This window comes from Harpia harpyja, chromosome 15, assembly GCF_026419915.1.
Source record: "Harpia harpyja isolate bHarHar1 chromosome 15, bHarHar1 primary haplotype, whole genome shotgun sequence".
Taxonomy (NCBI): domain Eukaryota; kingdom Metazoa; phylum Chordata; class Aves; order Accipitriformes; family Accipitridae; genus Harpia; species Harpia harpyja.
The window spans coordinates 27,933,702-27,952,589 of NC_068954.1; the positions used below are offsets into that span (position 1 = coordinate 27,933,702).

The 18,888-nt window shown below is 38.5% G+C and overlaps 1 protein-coding gene across 14 annotated transcripts in view; it reads right to left on the minus strand.

The window, feature by feature from the left end:
- Positions 1 to 18,888, minus strand: part of DST (dystonin) — a 316,607-nt gene that overhangs the window by 99,698 nt on the left and 198,021 nt on the right. For 13 of the 14 annotated variants that reach the window (XM_052809204.1, XM_052809202.1, XM_052809208.1 and 10 more), the window contains 5 exons: positions 18,246 to 18,381; positions 7,691 to 7,843; positions 5,363 to 5,596; positions 3,672 to 3,953; positions 803 to 1,348 (listed from right to left, as the gene is read on the minus strand). In XM_052809204.1, the coding sequence (XP_052665164.1) occupies positions 803 to 1,348; positions 3,672 to 3,953; positions 5,363 to 5,596; positions 7,691 to 7,843; positions 18,246 to 18,381 (1,351 nt within the window). Of the gene's footprint in view, positions 1 to 802; positions 1,349 to 3,671; positions 3,954 to 5,362; positions 5,597 to 7,690; positions 7,844 to 9,246; positions 9,481 to 10,470; positions 10,618 to 10,805; positions 11,022 to 11,178; positions 11,326 to 11,534; positions 17,163 to 18,245; positions 18,382 to 18,888 lie in introns of all 14 variants that reach the window. The other variant, XM_052809218.1, reaches the window with a different exon arrangement.

Here is an 18,888-nt window from a genome sequence, read left to right on the forward strand (position 1 = left end):
AATATTATCAATATTAAACACCACTTTACTGTTTTTTTGAAAACAGCTGGAAAGTTGGCATGCAAGACCAGTTGGTGATGTTTGTCTAGTTCTACCAGACAGATTCCAGAAGTGAACCTGGCACAGAGAACTGGATTATCTTCCCTCTCTAAGGTACATGGGGGGTTTTGCACTGCTACTTGCCCATTAGTTAGACACTTAGATTGTTAAGGATAAAATTTTTATTTGGCAGAGTAGTGGAAAGGAATTGCTATCCTCAAATCATTACGTTCTTGCATTCCTAGTGCTGACAGCAAAGGTCACACTGGGACAAACTATTTCAAGATACAAATAAAATTGAAATTTTCAATGTTAATCTTGGCATAGGCTCGCTCTTTCTATATTCATTTCATTAGTAGGAAGCCAAGTAAATAAGCAGATGTGGGAAATATCGCAAGGAACATAAAGAAATGTTATCTATCTAAAAGTATTAGAAGTTCTTTCCATCCCAAAACGTTAGTCAGACATCCTGTACTGTCATAAACTCAAAGAGTTTGTTTAAGGCTGGAAAGAAAAATGAAGAAAACTGGTCTTACTTCTCCTTTATAACACAAGGTAGAAAATTTCATCCATACAGACCTTAAATAGTCTGGCACTTGACTAAAGCAGTTCCTCTAAAAAAGCATCTTGTTCTGTTATCTAACTTTAAGAAACAAAGAATTTGCAAATTCCCCCAGTATTTGTTTCATCAGCTAACCCCGTTTTATACAAACTGCCGAATCAATTATTGTAGTCTTACCTACTCAGTATAAGTAAAACTTACCTTAGTATAGAGAGATTTGAAACGATCGGAAGCACTGTCCAGTTTATTTTGCACTTCAGCATATGTAGCCGAAGTATCGACACCATCTTTGTCAACCTTCACACCATCTCTTTTGCTACATGACCTTGCAGCATCTAAAACTCTTTGGCCAGAAATTGTAATATACCGTAAATCACCTTTATGAGATATAACATCTTCTGAAAAACTCTTTTGCCTTTTCAGTTTGACCATAACACCACTGAAGTCAGAAGCACCTGCCTCCAAATTATCAAGTTCTTGTTCTGCTTGCTGCAGCCAGGTTTCAAATTCACTATAATCTGCCTCAAATTTCTCAAGTTCTTCTCTTAGAGAATGAGTTAATTTCATTTTCCGTTCTGACTCAGCTAAAGCAGTCTCATACTGAGCCTTCAGCTCTTTCATGTTCCTTTGCATCTTGTCTTTTTCTTCAGGGGAAAGGTAGTGTCCTTGTTTCTCAAGCAGTGCCTGAGCAGACTGTGTTGCTATTATGACTGCCTGCTGCTGTGAAATAATTTTCTCATGTTGAGCCTACAAGAAAAAAAAAGAATAAATTATGACCAGCACCTTCTCAGATGGTTCCTTAGAAACAACGAGTAAAATAAAGTCCATCAAAACGATAAAAAGTTTTTCTAATTTTTGTATTATTTATTTAAAAAACATTCTGTGAGTAATTTAAGTGAAAGCATGACTCCTGGTCATCATACTTCTATACAGTTTCAAAATTTTACAAAACGTCCAATGGTAATTTTAGCCAGATATGCAGGCCACAACCAAATGAGTCTTCAAATATCACTGGAACTTGGAAATACTAGGGTATATTCATCACACAAACACTTCCCCTTGTACTTCTAAAAGACAACTCTGTATAGTAAAACTAGACATTATCGATCTCTTTAATTTTTTTTCCTAACAAAAATTATTTGCATATTAATTAACATTTAGGGTAGCATGCTTAGTGTAATCAAAATTTTCCTAATTCCCTGACTGAAAATAGGATTTATCAAATAAAGCATTCAAAGGTAGTCAACTTTCCAAACCAAAACGGTTCCATTTCCTGGTACATATATTGTAGCTACCGTTTCAGACAAACAGACCAAAAGGAGTGAAAGCATCAAATATTAAAAAGCATAGCGATACTTTCTTCTTACATTGAGTGAACAAACATTATTATCCAATTTTTTAAATTTCATTTTTCAATTTCAAGAGCAGTGCTTCTTATCAAATATACTTGGTCATAAAATAGGAACTTCTGACATTAAAAATCAAGACACGTTCTATGCATGTAAATTGTTTGAATCTTATAAAAAAATAGTTAAGTCACAGGAAATAGAACTGTATGCCAACCCCCCCCATCTTTCAAACATATTCTTTCAAAAAAACTCCATTCTTGAAGGTCTTCTACTCCCACATAAAATAGCTATGTAAAATAGACTGCTATGCTTTTCTTCCATGAGTACAGTGGGCAACTATCCTGTAGGCACTACGTGCAGAAAAGAACTGTCAAAAAAGTGGAAGTAAAACCATCATGTTAACAAAAACAAATGATCTGGTTTTCTTAGGGTTTTTTTAATAAGGAAATGGTATCGGCTATCAGCATAATAATTTTCATCAACATGTCCATCAGACCACACTTAAATGTTCTTGGTTACTCAAATGTAAGTCAAGACAAGCCATAAAACTGAGCTCTTATTATTTTAAATGCTTCCAATTATCTTATCTGGAAAATCTATTTTTAAAATGCTGCGCTGTAGTTTTATGTAACTCATCCTTCTGAAGCCTTCAAATAGTGCTTTGCCCATGTGTTAAGTTATAGGGAATGAAGACTGTGATTTCAGCAAACTATTATTTGCAGCTATTGGTAATCAGTGTTCACAGGGAATTGCAGGAGGTTGAATCATTTGGCTATTACAAAGATTTTTTAAAAAGTCACATAAAGGGTATGAATTTATGTTGCTGCTTTTTGCAGTTTACTTACCTGCATTAGTTTCTCACTATCAAAATTAAGAATAGACTCACCATCAGGATTCTTAACATTTACCTTGTACAATATGTCCTTTTTCTTATTTTGCAGGAAACAACCATATTAACAGCAAAAAAGTGACAAATTTGCAATACATTCTAACTACTGCAATTCCTACTACTGTGTACCACTTACTTCCTAGTGCCTGTTTGTCCTGGTTTCAGCTGGGATAGAGCTGTCTTCCTAGTAGCTGGTACAGTGCTATGTTTTGAGTTCAGTATGAGAAGAATGTTGGTAACACTGATGTTTTCAGTTGTTGCTAAGTAGTGTTTAGACTAATGTCAAGGATTTTTCAGCTTCTCATGCCCAGCCAGCAAGAAAGCTGGAGGGGCACAAGAGGTTGGCACAGGACACAGCCAGGGCACCTGACCCAAACTGGCCAACGGGGTATTCCATACCATGGGACGTCCCATCTAGTATAGGAACTGGGGAGCGGGGGCAGGGGAATCGCCGCTCGGGGGACTAGCTGGGTGTCGATCGCCGGGTGGTGAGCAATTGCACTGCGCATCATTTGTACATTCCAAACCTTTCATTATTGCTCTTGTCATTTTATTAGTGTTATCATTATCATTATTAGTTTCTTCTTTTCTGTTCTATTAAACCGTTCTTATCTCAACCCACGGGTTTTGCTTCTTTTCCCGATTTTCTCCCCCATCCCACTGGGTGTGGGGGGAGTGAGTGAGCGGCTGCGTGGTGTTTAGTTGCTGGCTGGGGTTAAACCACAACACTGTTCCAAAGTCTATGACAGAAAGGATGAGATTGAATTCCCTCATGTTGAATGAGAACTGATACACTTAGCACCTAAATGTTCAATAAACCTAGTAACAGTACCTTGACTTTCTGATACTGCTGGTTCAGATTATCTCCTGTGCTTTTTACTAGCCCATCCACCTGAGGTTCAATGTCTTGCTGAATTTCCAGCAGATTACCATTGACATCATCCTCATCTCCTTCCAAAGCCTTCAGATCTCCCTCTTCAAAGCGTGTTCCATTCTGTTCTATCGCCTGCTTAAATTTCCGGCTGTGCTCCGCTTCTTTATCCACATTTGATAACCAATCCAAGAGATTTTCTATTGTATTTTTACTTTCTTCCAGCTGTTCTATGGCTGCAACCTACATTGAAATTTCACAGTGTCAGTTTAGAAATCATCTTTAGGCACTACAAAATAGCATATGCAAACAGACCATTTAAAATACATTAATATTAAACAAAATTTTTGATTGACATATAAGTTGCTGTTTATTTTATAAAGAAAAGAAACCAGAAAACAGGTTATGAGTCACCCAAATGAAATATGATTTTAATCTCTCCCTAGTTTATCAATATATATTGGGTTTGCGTGGCAACGTTTTGGTAGTGGGGTGTTACAGGGGTGGCTTCCGTGAGAAGCTGCTAGAAGCTTCCCCCATGTCCAACAGAGCCAATACCAGCCAGCTCCAAGACGGACCCGCCACTGGCCAAGGCCGAGCCCATCAGTGATGATGGGAACACCTCTGGGAGAACAGATTTAAGAAGGGGAAAAAAACCTGCTCAACGGCAGCCAGAGAGAAAAGTGAGAATATGTGAGAGAAACAACCCTGCAGACACCCAGGTCAGTGAAGGAGGAGGGGGAGGAGGTGCTCCAGGTGCTGGAGCAGAGATTCCCCTGCAGCCCGTGGGGAAGACCATGGTAAGGCAGGCTGTCCCCCTGCAGCCCAGGGAGGTCCACGGTGGAGCAGATCTCCACCTGCAGCCTGGGGAGCACCCCATGCCGGAGCAGGGGGATGCCCAAAGGAGGCTGTGACCCGGTGGGAAGCCTGCGCTGGAGCAGGCTCCTGGCAGGACCTGTGGCCCCGTGGAGAGAGGAGCCCATGCTGGAGCAGGTTTGCTGGCAGGACTTGTGACCCCGCGGGGGACCCACGCTGGAGCAGTCTGTGCCTGAAAGACTGCAGCCCGTGGAAGGGACCCACGCTGAAGCAGTTTGTGAAGAACTGCCGCCTGTGGGAAGGACTCACATTGGAGAAGTTTGTGAAGGACTGTCTCCCGTGGGAGGGACCCTACAGTGGAGCAGGGGAAGGGTGAGGAGTCCTCCCCCTGAGGAGGAAGGAGCGGCAGAGACAATGTGTGGTGAGCTGACCCCAACCCCCATTCCCCGTCCCCCTGCAAGGTACAGAAAACCAGGAGTGGAGTTAAGCCGGGAAGGAGGGAGGGGTGGGGGGAAGGTGTTTTTAAGATTTGGTTTTACCTCTCGTTATCCTACTCTGATTGGATTGGTAAAAAATTAAACTAATTTCCCCAAGTGAAGTCTGTTTTGCCAGTGATGGTAACTGCTGAGTAATCTCACCCTGTCCTTATCTTGACCCACGAGCCTTTCGTTATATTTTCTCTCCTCTGTCCAGCTGAGGAGGGGAGTGATAGAGCGGCTTTGGTGGGCACCTGGTGTCCAGCCAGGGTCAACCCACCACTAAGTAGTAAGTTGCAAGACTAACCCCATAAGACATGAAAAAGTTTGAATAAAGGTATGATATGGTTGCCTAAAAACCTTTTCTGTTTCCTGCTTAATTGCTGTTGTCATAGCTCTATCCAGTTCTTTTTTGGACTCTTCTGCCTTCTGGCTAAGGACCAAACACTTTGTCTTAGCTTCATTCAGCTTCTGTTCAAGTATAGTCTTGTCTTCTTGTGACAACTTTTCTCCATTCTCTTTCAAGAAGGTTTCAGTATTTTTCACAATCTCTGCCAGTGTCTGGGTGCTCATTCTCATGTCTTTTTGTATCTCCTTTTGAGAAAAAAGAAAGCAAATAGGAGTAAGTAAATTATTCACCAGATCTTTCCAATTAACTTTATTGGAACTATCTCTGATCTAGGGGTAAGCACCACACTGGTCTTTTGTAACTTGGGAGAGCGCATGATACATTACTGAATTGCAGATAGGATTATTTAAAAAAAAAAAAAAATCAATTCAATATCTGACGTTGTTGCTGTAGCTCAATCTGCCTTTTTTTTTTAAAATTGCAAGTCTGTTGGCTTACATTCCTATTCAGGCTGAGGCCACTTTTTTTTTGTTGTTGTTTATCAGCTCAGATATTCTATTTCCATGTACACAAAAGAAAATATATCTTATTTTTTAGATATCAAGAGATAAAGTAAATCTGCTACACTGTAGTTAGTAAGGTCAGTCTCCTGACAAATTCTGTTCCATTACTATTCTAACAGAAAGCTGCAGAAAATAAGGGGACTGAATAAAAGCCAGAAACTTGTAGTCATCTTTCCCAGGTGGAAGCATTCTCATATTTCTTGGTTTTGTTCAGGCCAGAAAGACGTAAGAATATTTTTCTTTAATTGTAATTGATCATAATATTTCAATCTCCAAAGCATGTTTAAGTCCATTAAATTTCATGGAGGACAGATATTTAGTTTTAGTTTATCCAAAGCAGTTTGCCTAGTCCTATGATAGAGTCAGATAAAAAAATCTGCCTCCCAGTTATCTGAGGGGAGCTTTTATTACAACAATAATTATGCTGTTGAGTACATTCACCCAGTTACTGAAACAATGAAGTTTTTTCCTTTATATGCAGTGTAACACTCTTGAAGCTGCAAGACAAAACATTTGATTCTCATTCTAGACTACAGATTTTGCAGCAATTATAGAACATAGTTTGGCAGCTAAAACTGCACCTTATTTTAACACTTCAGCAAGTATGTTAGAATGATTTTCCTGGGGACACTATATCAAAACAAGATTCTCTGACAAAGATCTCTGTGCTCCCTTTCAAACAGCTTGCTGAGGATGAAAGCTCTGACTTGATCTATGAAAGACCTTTTTTAAGCCCCCATTCCCCTCCTGAGACTCACTTCTACAATAGTGTCTACAAGAAATCAGTCAGCAAATAACAACTAGTCTGCTAGGCAGTCACAAACAGCTGATGGAAAAAAAAGAAGAAAATGTTATATCAGTTCTTCACTCCCATGGGTACCCCATTTAGGTCACAATTTCTTAAGACAGGTAAGCAATATTAAGAGGTACCCCTGGGGTGTCTGTATCTCTCCACTGACTGTAAGGAGAACTTCAACAAACTAGATGTGTTACTTCCAAGATAAGTAAAGCAAGGCAAGATGAATAAGGAAATTTCTGCCTTTCTAGATTACTAAACCTGATATGGAGGTCTACAGTATAGTAAACTACTACTAGGAAAAGGAGGAAAAAGAAGAGTACCAAGTCCTTCAGTCCTTTAACTATCATAAACTCAATTAGTATTAGTCAGGACAGAGTAAAAGCTTACAGATGACAAGATACAGCTGAAAAGCAAGGTCTCAATAGGGAAGCGAACAAACTGAAAGGCCTCTGTTACACAAGGACACCAAGGAGATTGCAAGCAACACTAGAAAAAACAGAATTCAAACCAAAACAAGAGTGAGGCAATGGAAAGCCTCAGGCAAGAAAAAGCCTTGCAGCAAAATTCTTCAAAATACTGTGAAGAGGAATAAGTGCTCCCTGATACCAGTTAAAAAGCTGATTAAATTATTTTAGCAAAATAAACAAGCATGACTTTATCACATTTGACACGAACAATCTTACGCTAATATAGAACAAATTTCATGCCTGCTCCATGAGTGTTTCTTGAAATGTCTAGTACATATTCGCTATTCTAGTGTCTCCTAGTTTGAAAGGTTTTTTCCCACTGCCACGTACTGCAGTGTATTCATGGGCAGCAGTTTAAATGCACACCATTAAGCCTTTACTTTTGGTAGGTCAAACAAATCTATTTTACTCTCCTTTCACGTGACAAGTCTTGTTATTCAACAAAAGAGTCTAGTCACTCTCCTCTGCACTCACGTCTTCTTTAACTTATCTGACTCAAATTGTGCATACCTCCTGTTTGGTCTGGTATTGTTCTAGCTCAGCCTTGCTGTCTCCAATAACAAGAGACTCTTGCTGTCCGATGAGTCGATTTTCAGTCTGTGTAAGCAAATCACAGATTTCCTGCAGTTTCTCTTTGCATTCCTGCTGCCGTTCAGCCACATCCTATATTAGAGCCAAGTACAATTGAACAATAAAACAAACCCATCCTCACTTCAGGAACTAACAGACACTCTAACAGGAATTACCTTTGAACATCAATATTGCAAAGCGACCATTTTAAAAGTATGCTGTAAACATGATAGCAGTGGTACAAAGAGCAAGATGAACATACAGAAGTTATGGGTAAACCTCAAATATGTTGTAAGTAAAAGAGACCATGTTTGATGGAATTGCCCAATAGAAGTCTGGCCATGCACATATGTGAAAGATGAAATCTCCAAACGACAGGAGTGAAAATCCAGTCTCTTATCTGCTTGAAACCTGTGATAAACACTATTAATTCTGAAAAAAGGATATCAAAACAGAGGTTAGTTGTGATCCTGAGTTAGCTCTTGTTGGTATGCATGCTACCTGAGTAGAAAATGTTGACTTTTTAAGCAGTAAAAAAGAACAAAACATGCAAGCTCATTATTGTTACTAAGTCCTAGAAAAATTACCTGTACCTTTCCTTTACGCAATTTTATGTTTCTTTTGCAAAGTATGGTGGAAAGATATGTTCTTAGAATAGCAAAATAATACAAAGTCTTCAGAATGCTAAAACACCTTTCATTACACATAAACTTGGGGCTGAGGTGGTGATTCTGAGTCTTAACAGTGCTTCTGTGAGAGAAGAGGAAATGCAGTTACACTGCAGCATCTTATCAGCCTCCTTTGGCTCTACAAAGGCTGCTTATGCTTGCCAACTGCAGCCATGCCAGCTGAAAAGGTAACTGTCCCAACTTGACTCATAGCTTTCCCAGTGCCCATGGCTACAATTGCAAATATCATAACTGATTTACTCATGTTTGTCCCTCTAACCTGTCTCAGTCAAAACAAACCATGGTAGCAGGGATTTAAATAAATCTGGTTCTTTGACTATAAAGACCTAGAAAAAGATCACAGAAGCAGACAACCTGGCAAATGAAAAGAAAGGAAAATCTTCAGCAAGACAGAAGTGATTAGCAATAGTGCGGTAGTAAATTCACTGATCAATACAGCTGCAGCCAGAAGAGTTCACTGCTTCATTTAATTACTGATATAGCTACTAAACAAACAACACCTGTGAGAAACCTCAAATAAACTTCTCTCATTGCTAGAAAGAGCAGACCTGGTCACTTCAGGCTGTACAGATCCTAATGCACAAAACTGCATCTGTTCATAATCTAATATGCTGTTTCTGTGACTGTACCAAGGAAAGACAAAAATGGCAATTCACCAAACTTGATCAATACCATCTTTGTAGAACTATGAATGTATCTGTAGTAAAAACTGAGAAGATAGGAATACACTTAATACTGCATGCTGGTATTAAAACTCCTCATCCATAGACAGAAACACTCAGCACACATTTACACAGACAGGCAAACCTTCTGATCACCCAGCTCTTGTGCTGCCTGTAACTGAGTCTCTGAACTTTCCACTTGAGATATTAGTGCTTCCTGTACTTCCTGAAAAGATTTCTGGGTGGTATTTAAGAGCCTCAGCAGCTGTTTGCTCTGATTAGGAGAAAGATCTTGAGCATGTTCAGAAATGAAGAACTGAACATCAAACGCAGTGGACTCCAGTTGCATTTTTTTACAGCTGAGCTCTGCAGCACTGTTCTGTAAATGAAGAGAAGGAAATGACTAGCAATGAAGACAAATTTCGTACAAATAAAACACATGTATCACTACCCTCTTTTCTTAGCCCCTGTTCCAAAATGCTTTTGGGAGACAGTTTAGCCACAGCAAATCAAATCTCTGTGTCAGAATCATTCTGACACATTCAGACATGACATTTGAATTTGTGCATGGTTTGCCTCTGGGACAGTCCATGTCCAAGTAATAAATGAGATGACCTTGAACATCTCTATTTCCTTGCTCTCTCATGGATGTCTGAAAACTGGCTGACGTTCAACTCTGGAAGATTTATGGCAGATTAGGTTTAATGTTTCTAGCTTCTAGGCCTGAAGACTCAGAAATGTTAAAATATTTACTTGAAAGCATTTCTATTATTAACTCCACAGCGAGAAGCCCCATTTCCAGCAGTGTGGCAAATTCTGCCCATAGTTATGCACTGTGCAGCCCCTATGACATTACCATGCATACTGGAAACCTATTAAAGTACAGAAGGGTATGAACTTTCCTAAAAATTTGATCTGATTTGTTTTTCATGACTCATTTCATGGAGTGTACAATGAAGAGGCTTTTTGTCTTTCCCCATCTTCTGTTCTCACATATAATTGATTTTGAAAGTAATTAAACTTCAGTAAAGATTCTGGACCTTATGCATAAAGATCCAATTTTAATCACTGAAACATCTGTATCATAAATTAGATTTCCAAAAAGGTTCAGATTTATTGCAACAAATGTAAGCAGAACCAATAGCTTTCTCAGTGAGCCACACTCTATCAAAATTTTTTTCAAGAGAAAAAGCAAATCAACAAGATTGTTTTACTGGATTATCAAGTAGTTATCTTCTTAAGTAATTAGTTCTAGCTGTCTGTCTAAGCGATAGAGGTTAATGAGCAGGTATACAAAACCTAGCTAATAATTCATAATAAGTAGCAACATTTGTCAGAAGCGCTGACACCTGCCATAAAGGATACTTACTTTAAATAGCTGTAAACTTTTCTTCATCTCTTCTATATCATTAGTATTCACTGTGAAGTCATTCACAATTTTACTGTTTTCTGTGATCCAGTCTGAAAATCTCTGCAGTTTGCTTAAGAGTTGCTGGTGTAACACTGCAAGCTTAGACTAGAAAGGAAAGTTGTATATTTAGTTATGCCCCTGGAGTCTAGTCACATTTTCTATCATATTAAATAGAATCATATATGTACTTTTATATTAAGACAAAACAGAACAAAGCAAAACCAAATTCCTTCTTTTTAGCCAAATTACCTTGAAGAAAACCAAGGTAAAAACGTACACTGATAAAAACATACCATTTCTGAGTCAACAGCACAGACTATTTGTTTTGCTCGTTTTGAAGACGCATCACAGACCACCAAAAATGCTTCCTGCAAATAGTCACAGCTTATCTTTAGGTCTTTAAGTTTCTCTTCAGGAATATCCCTGTTACAAAACTTGAAAAACTCTTCTGTCAACTTCATGTCCTTTTTTAGGATAATTGTAAAGGTAGCCAGTCCTGATTCAAATGACTACAAAGAGAATATACATAAAATGCATTAAGTTACTGAGCAAGAAAGATTTAAATCTGAATTACTTTAATTATATTTGAAATCTCTCTTTTTTTAATTTAAGAGCTTTTCCTAGCACCCATCACTGAAGTACAAGCATAAAGAACACTTTACTTACCTCTAGCTGTTCCAGTTCATCTTTTAGTATTTCCAGGTTGTTACTAATAGGCTGTTGGTTATCTAGGTGGCTTTTCATATCTTGAAGCACTGCCAAATGTCCTTGCATTTTCTCTGTTAACTTTAAACATTGCTGTACTCCATTAACCTGAAAATTAGTTTTAACAGTAAGAAAAGGTTTTCCAAACTCACAGACTTGAAAATAAGCAATAAAAGTCATTGTTTTAATTTATTTTAAATTTATCATTTAATTTTTCAACCATTTTTCCAGTTAAATTATTGTCTCTAACACTCAGAAGCATTCATTCAATTCCTTTAACACAGGACATGTAGCACATACCAGCTGTTGCTACTTACCGTGCTAGTGGGGGTGTCTTCCAGGACTGCTTCTTTTGTTTTGAAAACGGGCTCAGTAAAGTCTTTGGACAGGCTGTCTGTCTTCCCATGCTCCTGCTCACTTTTCCAAGCAACGGCTGCATCATTTGCCAATGTTTTCTCTTTAGCAATTTCTGATCCAACCCCCGATTGTTCTGTTGAGAAAAGAGTACAAAGCCCATCTACTTTGCCTTTACCCTCATGTTCTGTGATGATACCAGCAACCTGTGAGCTTGTAAGCAAACCACTTATCAGCTCCTCTAACTTGCTTGTACTTTCATCTCCAGGTGAGATTTGAAAAATCTCCAGAAGTTCAGAAGTACTAAGTTTTGGAACAGGACCTTTCACTTCTGTTTCACTCTTCCTTTCATCTGGATCAGCCATCTTTTGCTTGTAGGATTCCTGCTGCAGAATATCACGAAGAAGATCGGGACTTCTGCAATCAGGCCAAAGCAATGAAAGAGCATCGCTGTCCTTCGGCTCTGTACGTGGTGTGGTAACCATTAATGCAGCTCTAACAGCACTTCTTATTTGCTTGAGATTTGACCCACTAGACTTGTCACTCCCAAGCTGGGTGCTTCTAACCATTGTAAGTAAATTTTGCATTAAAATTTTGGTATCAGAGTAACTTAGGGGTTCACCCTCCTGCTTGCAGTAAACATGTTCCATTTTCAATTTCCTTTGTAATACATTCTTTAAGTCTTCCATTAGCATGTCAGACATTTCTGGTGATTGTGAAATACCTTCCTTTACTCGAAAATCTTTGCAGGGTCCCATTTCCTTTTGCAATGACTGCATGGACATTTGTTTTTTGAAACCATTTCCAAGGGAAGAAGTCTCTCTGGCCGTGATATTTTCTCCCTTTTTGTTTTTCAGCATCTCATGTTCTTTCTGGGCACCAGAATTCAAGTCAGCCCTTATGTTGCTCAGAATTGCAGAAGAAACATCAGTGGTATTGGTATAACTCCCAGAAGATAGCACTTCACTCCCATTCCCTGATTCTTTGGCATCCTCAATACCTCCTAAAGCATCTGCTTTTATTGGGGAAAATTCACTACCATTGCTGCTCTTGTTTTCTGAAAAGTTTTTAAGAACATTTTCAGTATTTTGACAGGTAACTCTCCCTGTTTCTTTAGTTATGCTAATTTCCTTTGGTTTCACTGTATCAGTTGGGAGAAAAGAATAAGTGTTAAATTCACTTGAATGCATTTCTTCTGTATTTAGCAGAGAATCCTTTTCATTCTGTATACCCTTTTTCCCTTTTTCCCTGTTCTCAGAGTAACAGGATTCAGTTTTATTCAATTCTGAACGGCCATCTTCTTTTATGTCTGTTGTATATTGTTTTAAAGAAGTGGAAATGTTAAAATCTCTCTTAAATTCATCTGACTTCGCACCACCTCCACTGTCAAGCAAAGCTTGATCTACATTTACTTTTTCTTTACTTGAAATAAGAGTTTCTCTATCAGCTTTAATTACTGATGCATCAAATATTTCCCCAAGGCTTTCCATCTGAATGGGACTTTTACTTAGCCCCATGATATCACATTCCTCCATAACATTTACTCTATTTTTGTTTTCTATAAGAATTTCAAAACTGCTTCCTATTTGACCATGCTTCCAACTGGTGACTGGATGTACTTGGTCACTAAGTGAACTATCACCATCACCCACATAAGGCATATCCGTAAGGAATTTATTGTCCATTTGGGATGAACTTTCCTTTAATTGTTCCATACCAGCCATATTATTTAATACTTTTTCCTCTGCAAATCCTGCTTCTCTCTGTCTTTGCCCATGATTTGAATGTAACATTGGCGTGGTACTATTATTTTTATTCATGCTATCAATAAAGCATTCTGAGAGAAGCAAATTTGTCTGAGTACTTTCATCATCATCAGTAGCTTGCTTTGTAATTAGGAAGGCTGTTACACTAACATCAGATGTCACAGTATCATCAAGAAGCTGAGAACTTGGAACCTTAAGCTGTGTTTTATTATTTTCTTCACTCTTACAGGATGTCCATTTAGTGTCAAAGGTATTTTCAGACTGAATAGGCTCAGTAGTATCTTGTGACCTGTGTTTACTTTTGACACAAGTCCCATATACATCTTCTGTTTCCCGCTGTCTGTCTTCTTCACTTGTAAATGTAAGACCAACACATCTTTCCTCAGAAACATCTGACGCAGATTCACATTTTCCTGAGGATAGTTCTCCATTTTCATGGTTAGACTGGAATTGCAAAGTATATCCTGTCTTGTGGCCTAAAGAATAGCAACAGTCATCAATATTCTGATTATTTTCATTGCTATTTTCTATGTCCTGTAAGGAAATTAACAGCTGGTCACCTTTGTTTATACATTGATGATGTGAATAAAAAATATCCATTTCTTCATCACTGTCAGAATCAGTATCAGAGTCATCGTAATTATCATAATCCTCCTCATAATCTTCCTCCTCCTGTGTACCCTCAGATTCATCCTCACAGGAGTCACTTTCCACTTTCACTTCATCTTTCTCCTTTCTGTCTTGTACTTCTGCTTTGTACATCTTCCATGAAGAACTAAGGCCTCCCTCCTTTCTTCCTTCACTCTCCAGAGTAACTGGTAATTTTTGCTCCTTCTCTCCAAAGCTCCCCGTTTTTTCCTCTTCCTCCTCAGGGTTTCTTTCCATAGTTTCAGCACTTGCAGAAGCTGTATTTATGCTCCCAGGTAGCCCTGTCAGATTTACATGGACACTCTCTCCAGCATTAGTTGCAAGTTCTTGAAAAGAGCTGGTCTCTTCTCTCAGGGTTATTAGACCACCTCTTTCCTCTAGAAAACCTAATGCAACTGATGTTCCAGACAATTCTGGCACTGGTGTATCATCATCCCCCAGCTGCAAGGTATCAAAACAATCATCACCTTGAGGAGTGTCATAGGAATCATCATCATCATCGATTTGTGGAGTATCATAGACATCACTGCCATCATCATCAACCTGAGGTGTTTCATAGGCATCATCGTCATCATCATCAAACTGAGAGCTGTCATCTTCAGAGGCTACCTCACCACATCCATGCTGCAAGCAGTTACTTTCAAACTGTGGGATGCCATCACTCCCTTCTACTGATGAGTCAGAACTACTGTCACACAGCAGTAACTTGTTGAACGTAAGATTGCTTTCTTCTACTGTTAGCCTTTGTGCTGTGCTGTTACTGTCCCTCACAGGTGGTCCATCATGTATAACAGTATCGCCATCCAATGAAGGCCTGCAGTGCATATCTCCATTGTCTTCTAGACACAGCTTACTCTGCAAATCAATACAATCTTCCAAGAATAACCTGCCATGTACATAAAGATATTCCTCTAGGGATGGCCTGTTATGTACATCAGTGTAGTCCCATAGAGGTTGCTCACTATATTCATTACCTTCAAACTGTAGTGTGTTACCACATTGACTAACCAATTCTTCTGGAAGTCTATATTCAGTATCTGCACTGATGGATGAACCAAGACTTCTCTGAAAATCATCTTTCTTGCTGTTATCCAGTATCATTCTGCTATTGTCAGCTTGCAATATGCGAGGCTTGTATTTTGTGCACCCTTCCAGCTCTCTCCAGGTTTCATTATCTGACAAATCATTCACACTCAAGGAATTCTGTAAGGTTTTATCATTCCTGTTTTCAGTACCCAAACTGTCTGCCATATAAATCTCTTCTATCTCTTCTTCTGAAATAAGATTCAGATTTGAGTCATTTGGAAGACATCCTTCAACATTTCCTGAATTCGCCTTCTGACTGTTATGCTTACACTGTTCTGTCCACTCAGAAACCTCCAGAAGACCTCTGAGTGCATTTCTGTTCGTGGAATTTTGAGTGCTACTCACTACATTTCTAAGTTCTGTAGGGTTAGTTAGCAACATCTCACGTGTATATTCTGACTGCTCAGTACCAATAGCATTGCAAACATCTGGTCTACACATATGGAGATCTGCTCCCTGTAAAGATATGTAATTCCCCAAATCTTCAAACTGATTTAATTTCCTGTTATTAGAAGTATTCTCAGCACCTGAAAGATCACCCTGACCACTGCCTGTGACTTTATTAAAGTGGACACTGCCAGCTGACTTTAGGTTAATTCCTTTCAAGCTTATGTATTTCTCACTAAACTCCATTTCTGACACATCGGCATTGTACGCAGCACCATCACCTTCCAGCAACATATTGATGGCTTCTTGCAGTTGTCCATCATATAATAGAAGTCTTCCTCCAGTGTTTGCATCCATATAACTGTTCACCATCAGATAAGATATGAATAATTTCTTAGCTTGATCTAAATTATGACATACAGGGCCTTCTGTGCCAGAATCTTCATGTTCCTCCTCGCAGTCATGAAATACAGATGGCAGGAGTTCATACATCGATAACCATTTTGCAGCATTTTTACAAGGGGACTCTAATTCTCCTACATTGGGCATTTTATCTGGTAAGGTCACATTGGTCAAAACAGATACAGTATTGATGTCTATCATTCCTGATTGTGCAGCCTTATCTAGACTGACTATTTCACAAGTTTCTGGAATGTAAAGCGCAGCTATCTTCTGTCTATCATTTAGTATTTTGAATGCCAACTCAGTTGTTATCATCTCTTGGTGCAAAGAAGTTGATATGGGGAATATTTCACCAGTGTGAGGCCAAATTAGTCCAACAAAGCCTCTCTGTGCTTCTAACACCAGCAGTGCACTGGTAGATGATATCAAGTTGCATTGAACAGCTTCATCAACAGTCAAGCGTTTTCCTGAATTTGGACAAAGAATTCCACCAGTCTGAACCTGATGTGTGAGGATCCCACAAGCAGTGTCCTGATCTATCATCCCTTGTCTCATGGCCTCTTCCACAGTCATTCGCCTCCCTGAGTCAGGGTCAATTATACCTCCAGACATTAACTGAGCACCCAGCAGCCTGAACATTGTTTCCCGATCGATGAGTCCTTCGTGGGCTGCCCTCAAAATAGTTACCTTCCTTCCACATTTGAACGTGATTCTACCTTTTTCTTGTGGTTTCACAGGTAGGAGTCTTAAGCCTGTTTCTTCATGTATTACGCTTCTATGAACCATCTGTTCAAGGGAAATCTTCTCAGCACAGTTGGGGTCTATGAGATCTTTACATGTGTCTTGTCTTTCTAGAAGCTTTGTATATAATGTTGGAGAAATCAGGTTTCTCTGGAAAGCATTCTGCAAAGTCAGGTTTTCTCCAGTAGATGGCAAAATCAAGTGCCCACTTGAAAGCTGATTCTCGAGAATTTTAATAGCCAAAGGTTCTGAAATTAGACCTTGTTCTAAAGCTGATATAACTTGAAGATTTGATAATGATGATTCTGAAATAAGCTTCTTTGCATTACTTAATTCCTGCAACTGTAACAGAGTCTGCTCATCAATTAAGGCATGAGCTTTAGCTTCTTCCAAATCATAACATACTCCTAATTCTGGAGAAATGATTCCAGAAAAGATCAGCTGATTCTCAAGCAATCTAATTCCAGTGTCATAGTCAATAAAACCTTTTAAAATAGACTGAAAGACTGAAAGGACTTCTCCAGTCGTTTGGTCAATGACACCAGCAATGACTTTATTCACCTAAAAAGGAATATAAAAGAAAAGCTATCACTATTTTCGGACTGTATATTTTAAATTTTCTTTTGATTTTGAATGCATAATAAGCATAAAAACATGTACTTACCAGGCCTGGAAGAATGCTGTGAATGTTAGCAGCTCAAATGCGCAAGTGATCTATGTCAATCATTCAACAGCACACGATGTGATAAAAGATTTAAAATCAACATGCATCTGTGAACTGAAAACCTATGCTTTGCATACATAAATAGGGTTAGTGAAAGACAGAAGAAGAAATGATTGCAGAGTGAGTAAATAGAACATATACCTGAAAGGCAAATTTTCATGCTGTAAATGTCTGTGAAAGGTTAGAATATTCGGAAACAGTATGTGATTCAAAACAACCATGCTATTCATGTTTACAGCATACAGCGCTTCTGTATATACACTCAACAACATGGAATCAGATACTCTAGCACCAAATATTGCATTTAGTTTGCATGGAAAGCATGAAGTCAGTTTGGCAACATTATTTCAACTAATTGCACAGACACTGCCTCTATGTGTATATGAGAACACTCATTTGCAACAAAATTTTTGAGAATTCCATATTTAAGATTAAGATCCATTAACAAATGTATTTGTAGTGTCTCAGAGCTAATCACGTTATGTGCTCCCATTTTCACATCCAGATAAATTTTAAAAACTGCAAGTAGATCTGTTCTAGGACATTTCTGAGTGATATATGGGAGAGATTAACATGTTATTTTATGGTGTCATTTTTGCAGCAGAAACACAGGCTTATCTAGCAGTCAAAGAATGGCTTTTAAGAGAAGAGTTAAGGGATGAATGATTTGTTTATCTTTCTTCATGCAAGGCACACATTATTAAGACTCTTCACAAAAAAACCTGATGAGCAGAATATTCATATGTGCAGGTAAGGTCACACACAGAGTTCCATAATAAATACAGAAAACCTTCAGTCAATTATATCTTGAAATCCTTTACACACTATTAATTGCAGAGTCTTCCTTTACTGATCACGTGTGGTTCCAAAACCATGCAGTAAATCTCAAGAGACTGAAATGTACATTTCAATCTTGTTACCTTTTCTTCCATCTTTTCATCACCCAGATACTGTGCTTCCTGCAGCTGCTTCAGAGCTTCATTGCATAACAAACTGTAGCTCTCCTGAAGGGATCTGACTTGCTTTTCCATTTCATTTCTCTCTTCATCTGTCATTCTATTAAGAAAAAAAAAAAAGAAAAACGGAAGAAGGAGATATCTTTGAGTAATCTGTAACCTGCAGGTAGTGATCTGCTTACCTTTACTAAAAAAAGTGGGGGGGAATTGGTAAAAGTAGTCTGAAAAAAATATAGCCTCATTACAAGGATGTTCAAGAAAGGTACAATCTGCTTGTCGTCATTCAGGAAAAGAAGCTACAGTCATCTAGAATTTATGTTGAATTATCACTAAAGCATTTAACATTTGCATATGCCTTTGTCTACTGATTATCAGTCAAGACAGGTGGCATAGCTAGCAAGGAGTCATGAGATATCTCAGTAATTTAATATCTTAAACAGCCTGATTTCAGACACAGATGAAACAAACTTGTGACATATAGTTCAAGTACTAATTTACTCCTAATTTGTTAATTTACTTCAAATGAAAATTACTGTCTGATGTTTTTTAAGCTGACCAGAGGCATATAAACCTAGCCAAATTCTTGAAATAAACAAAACTGCATAAA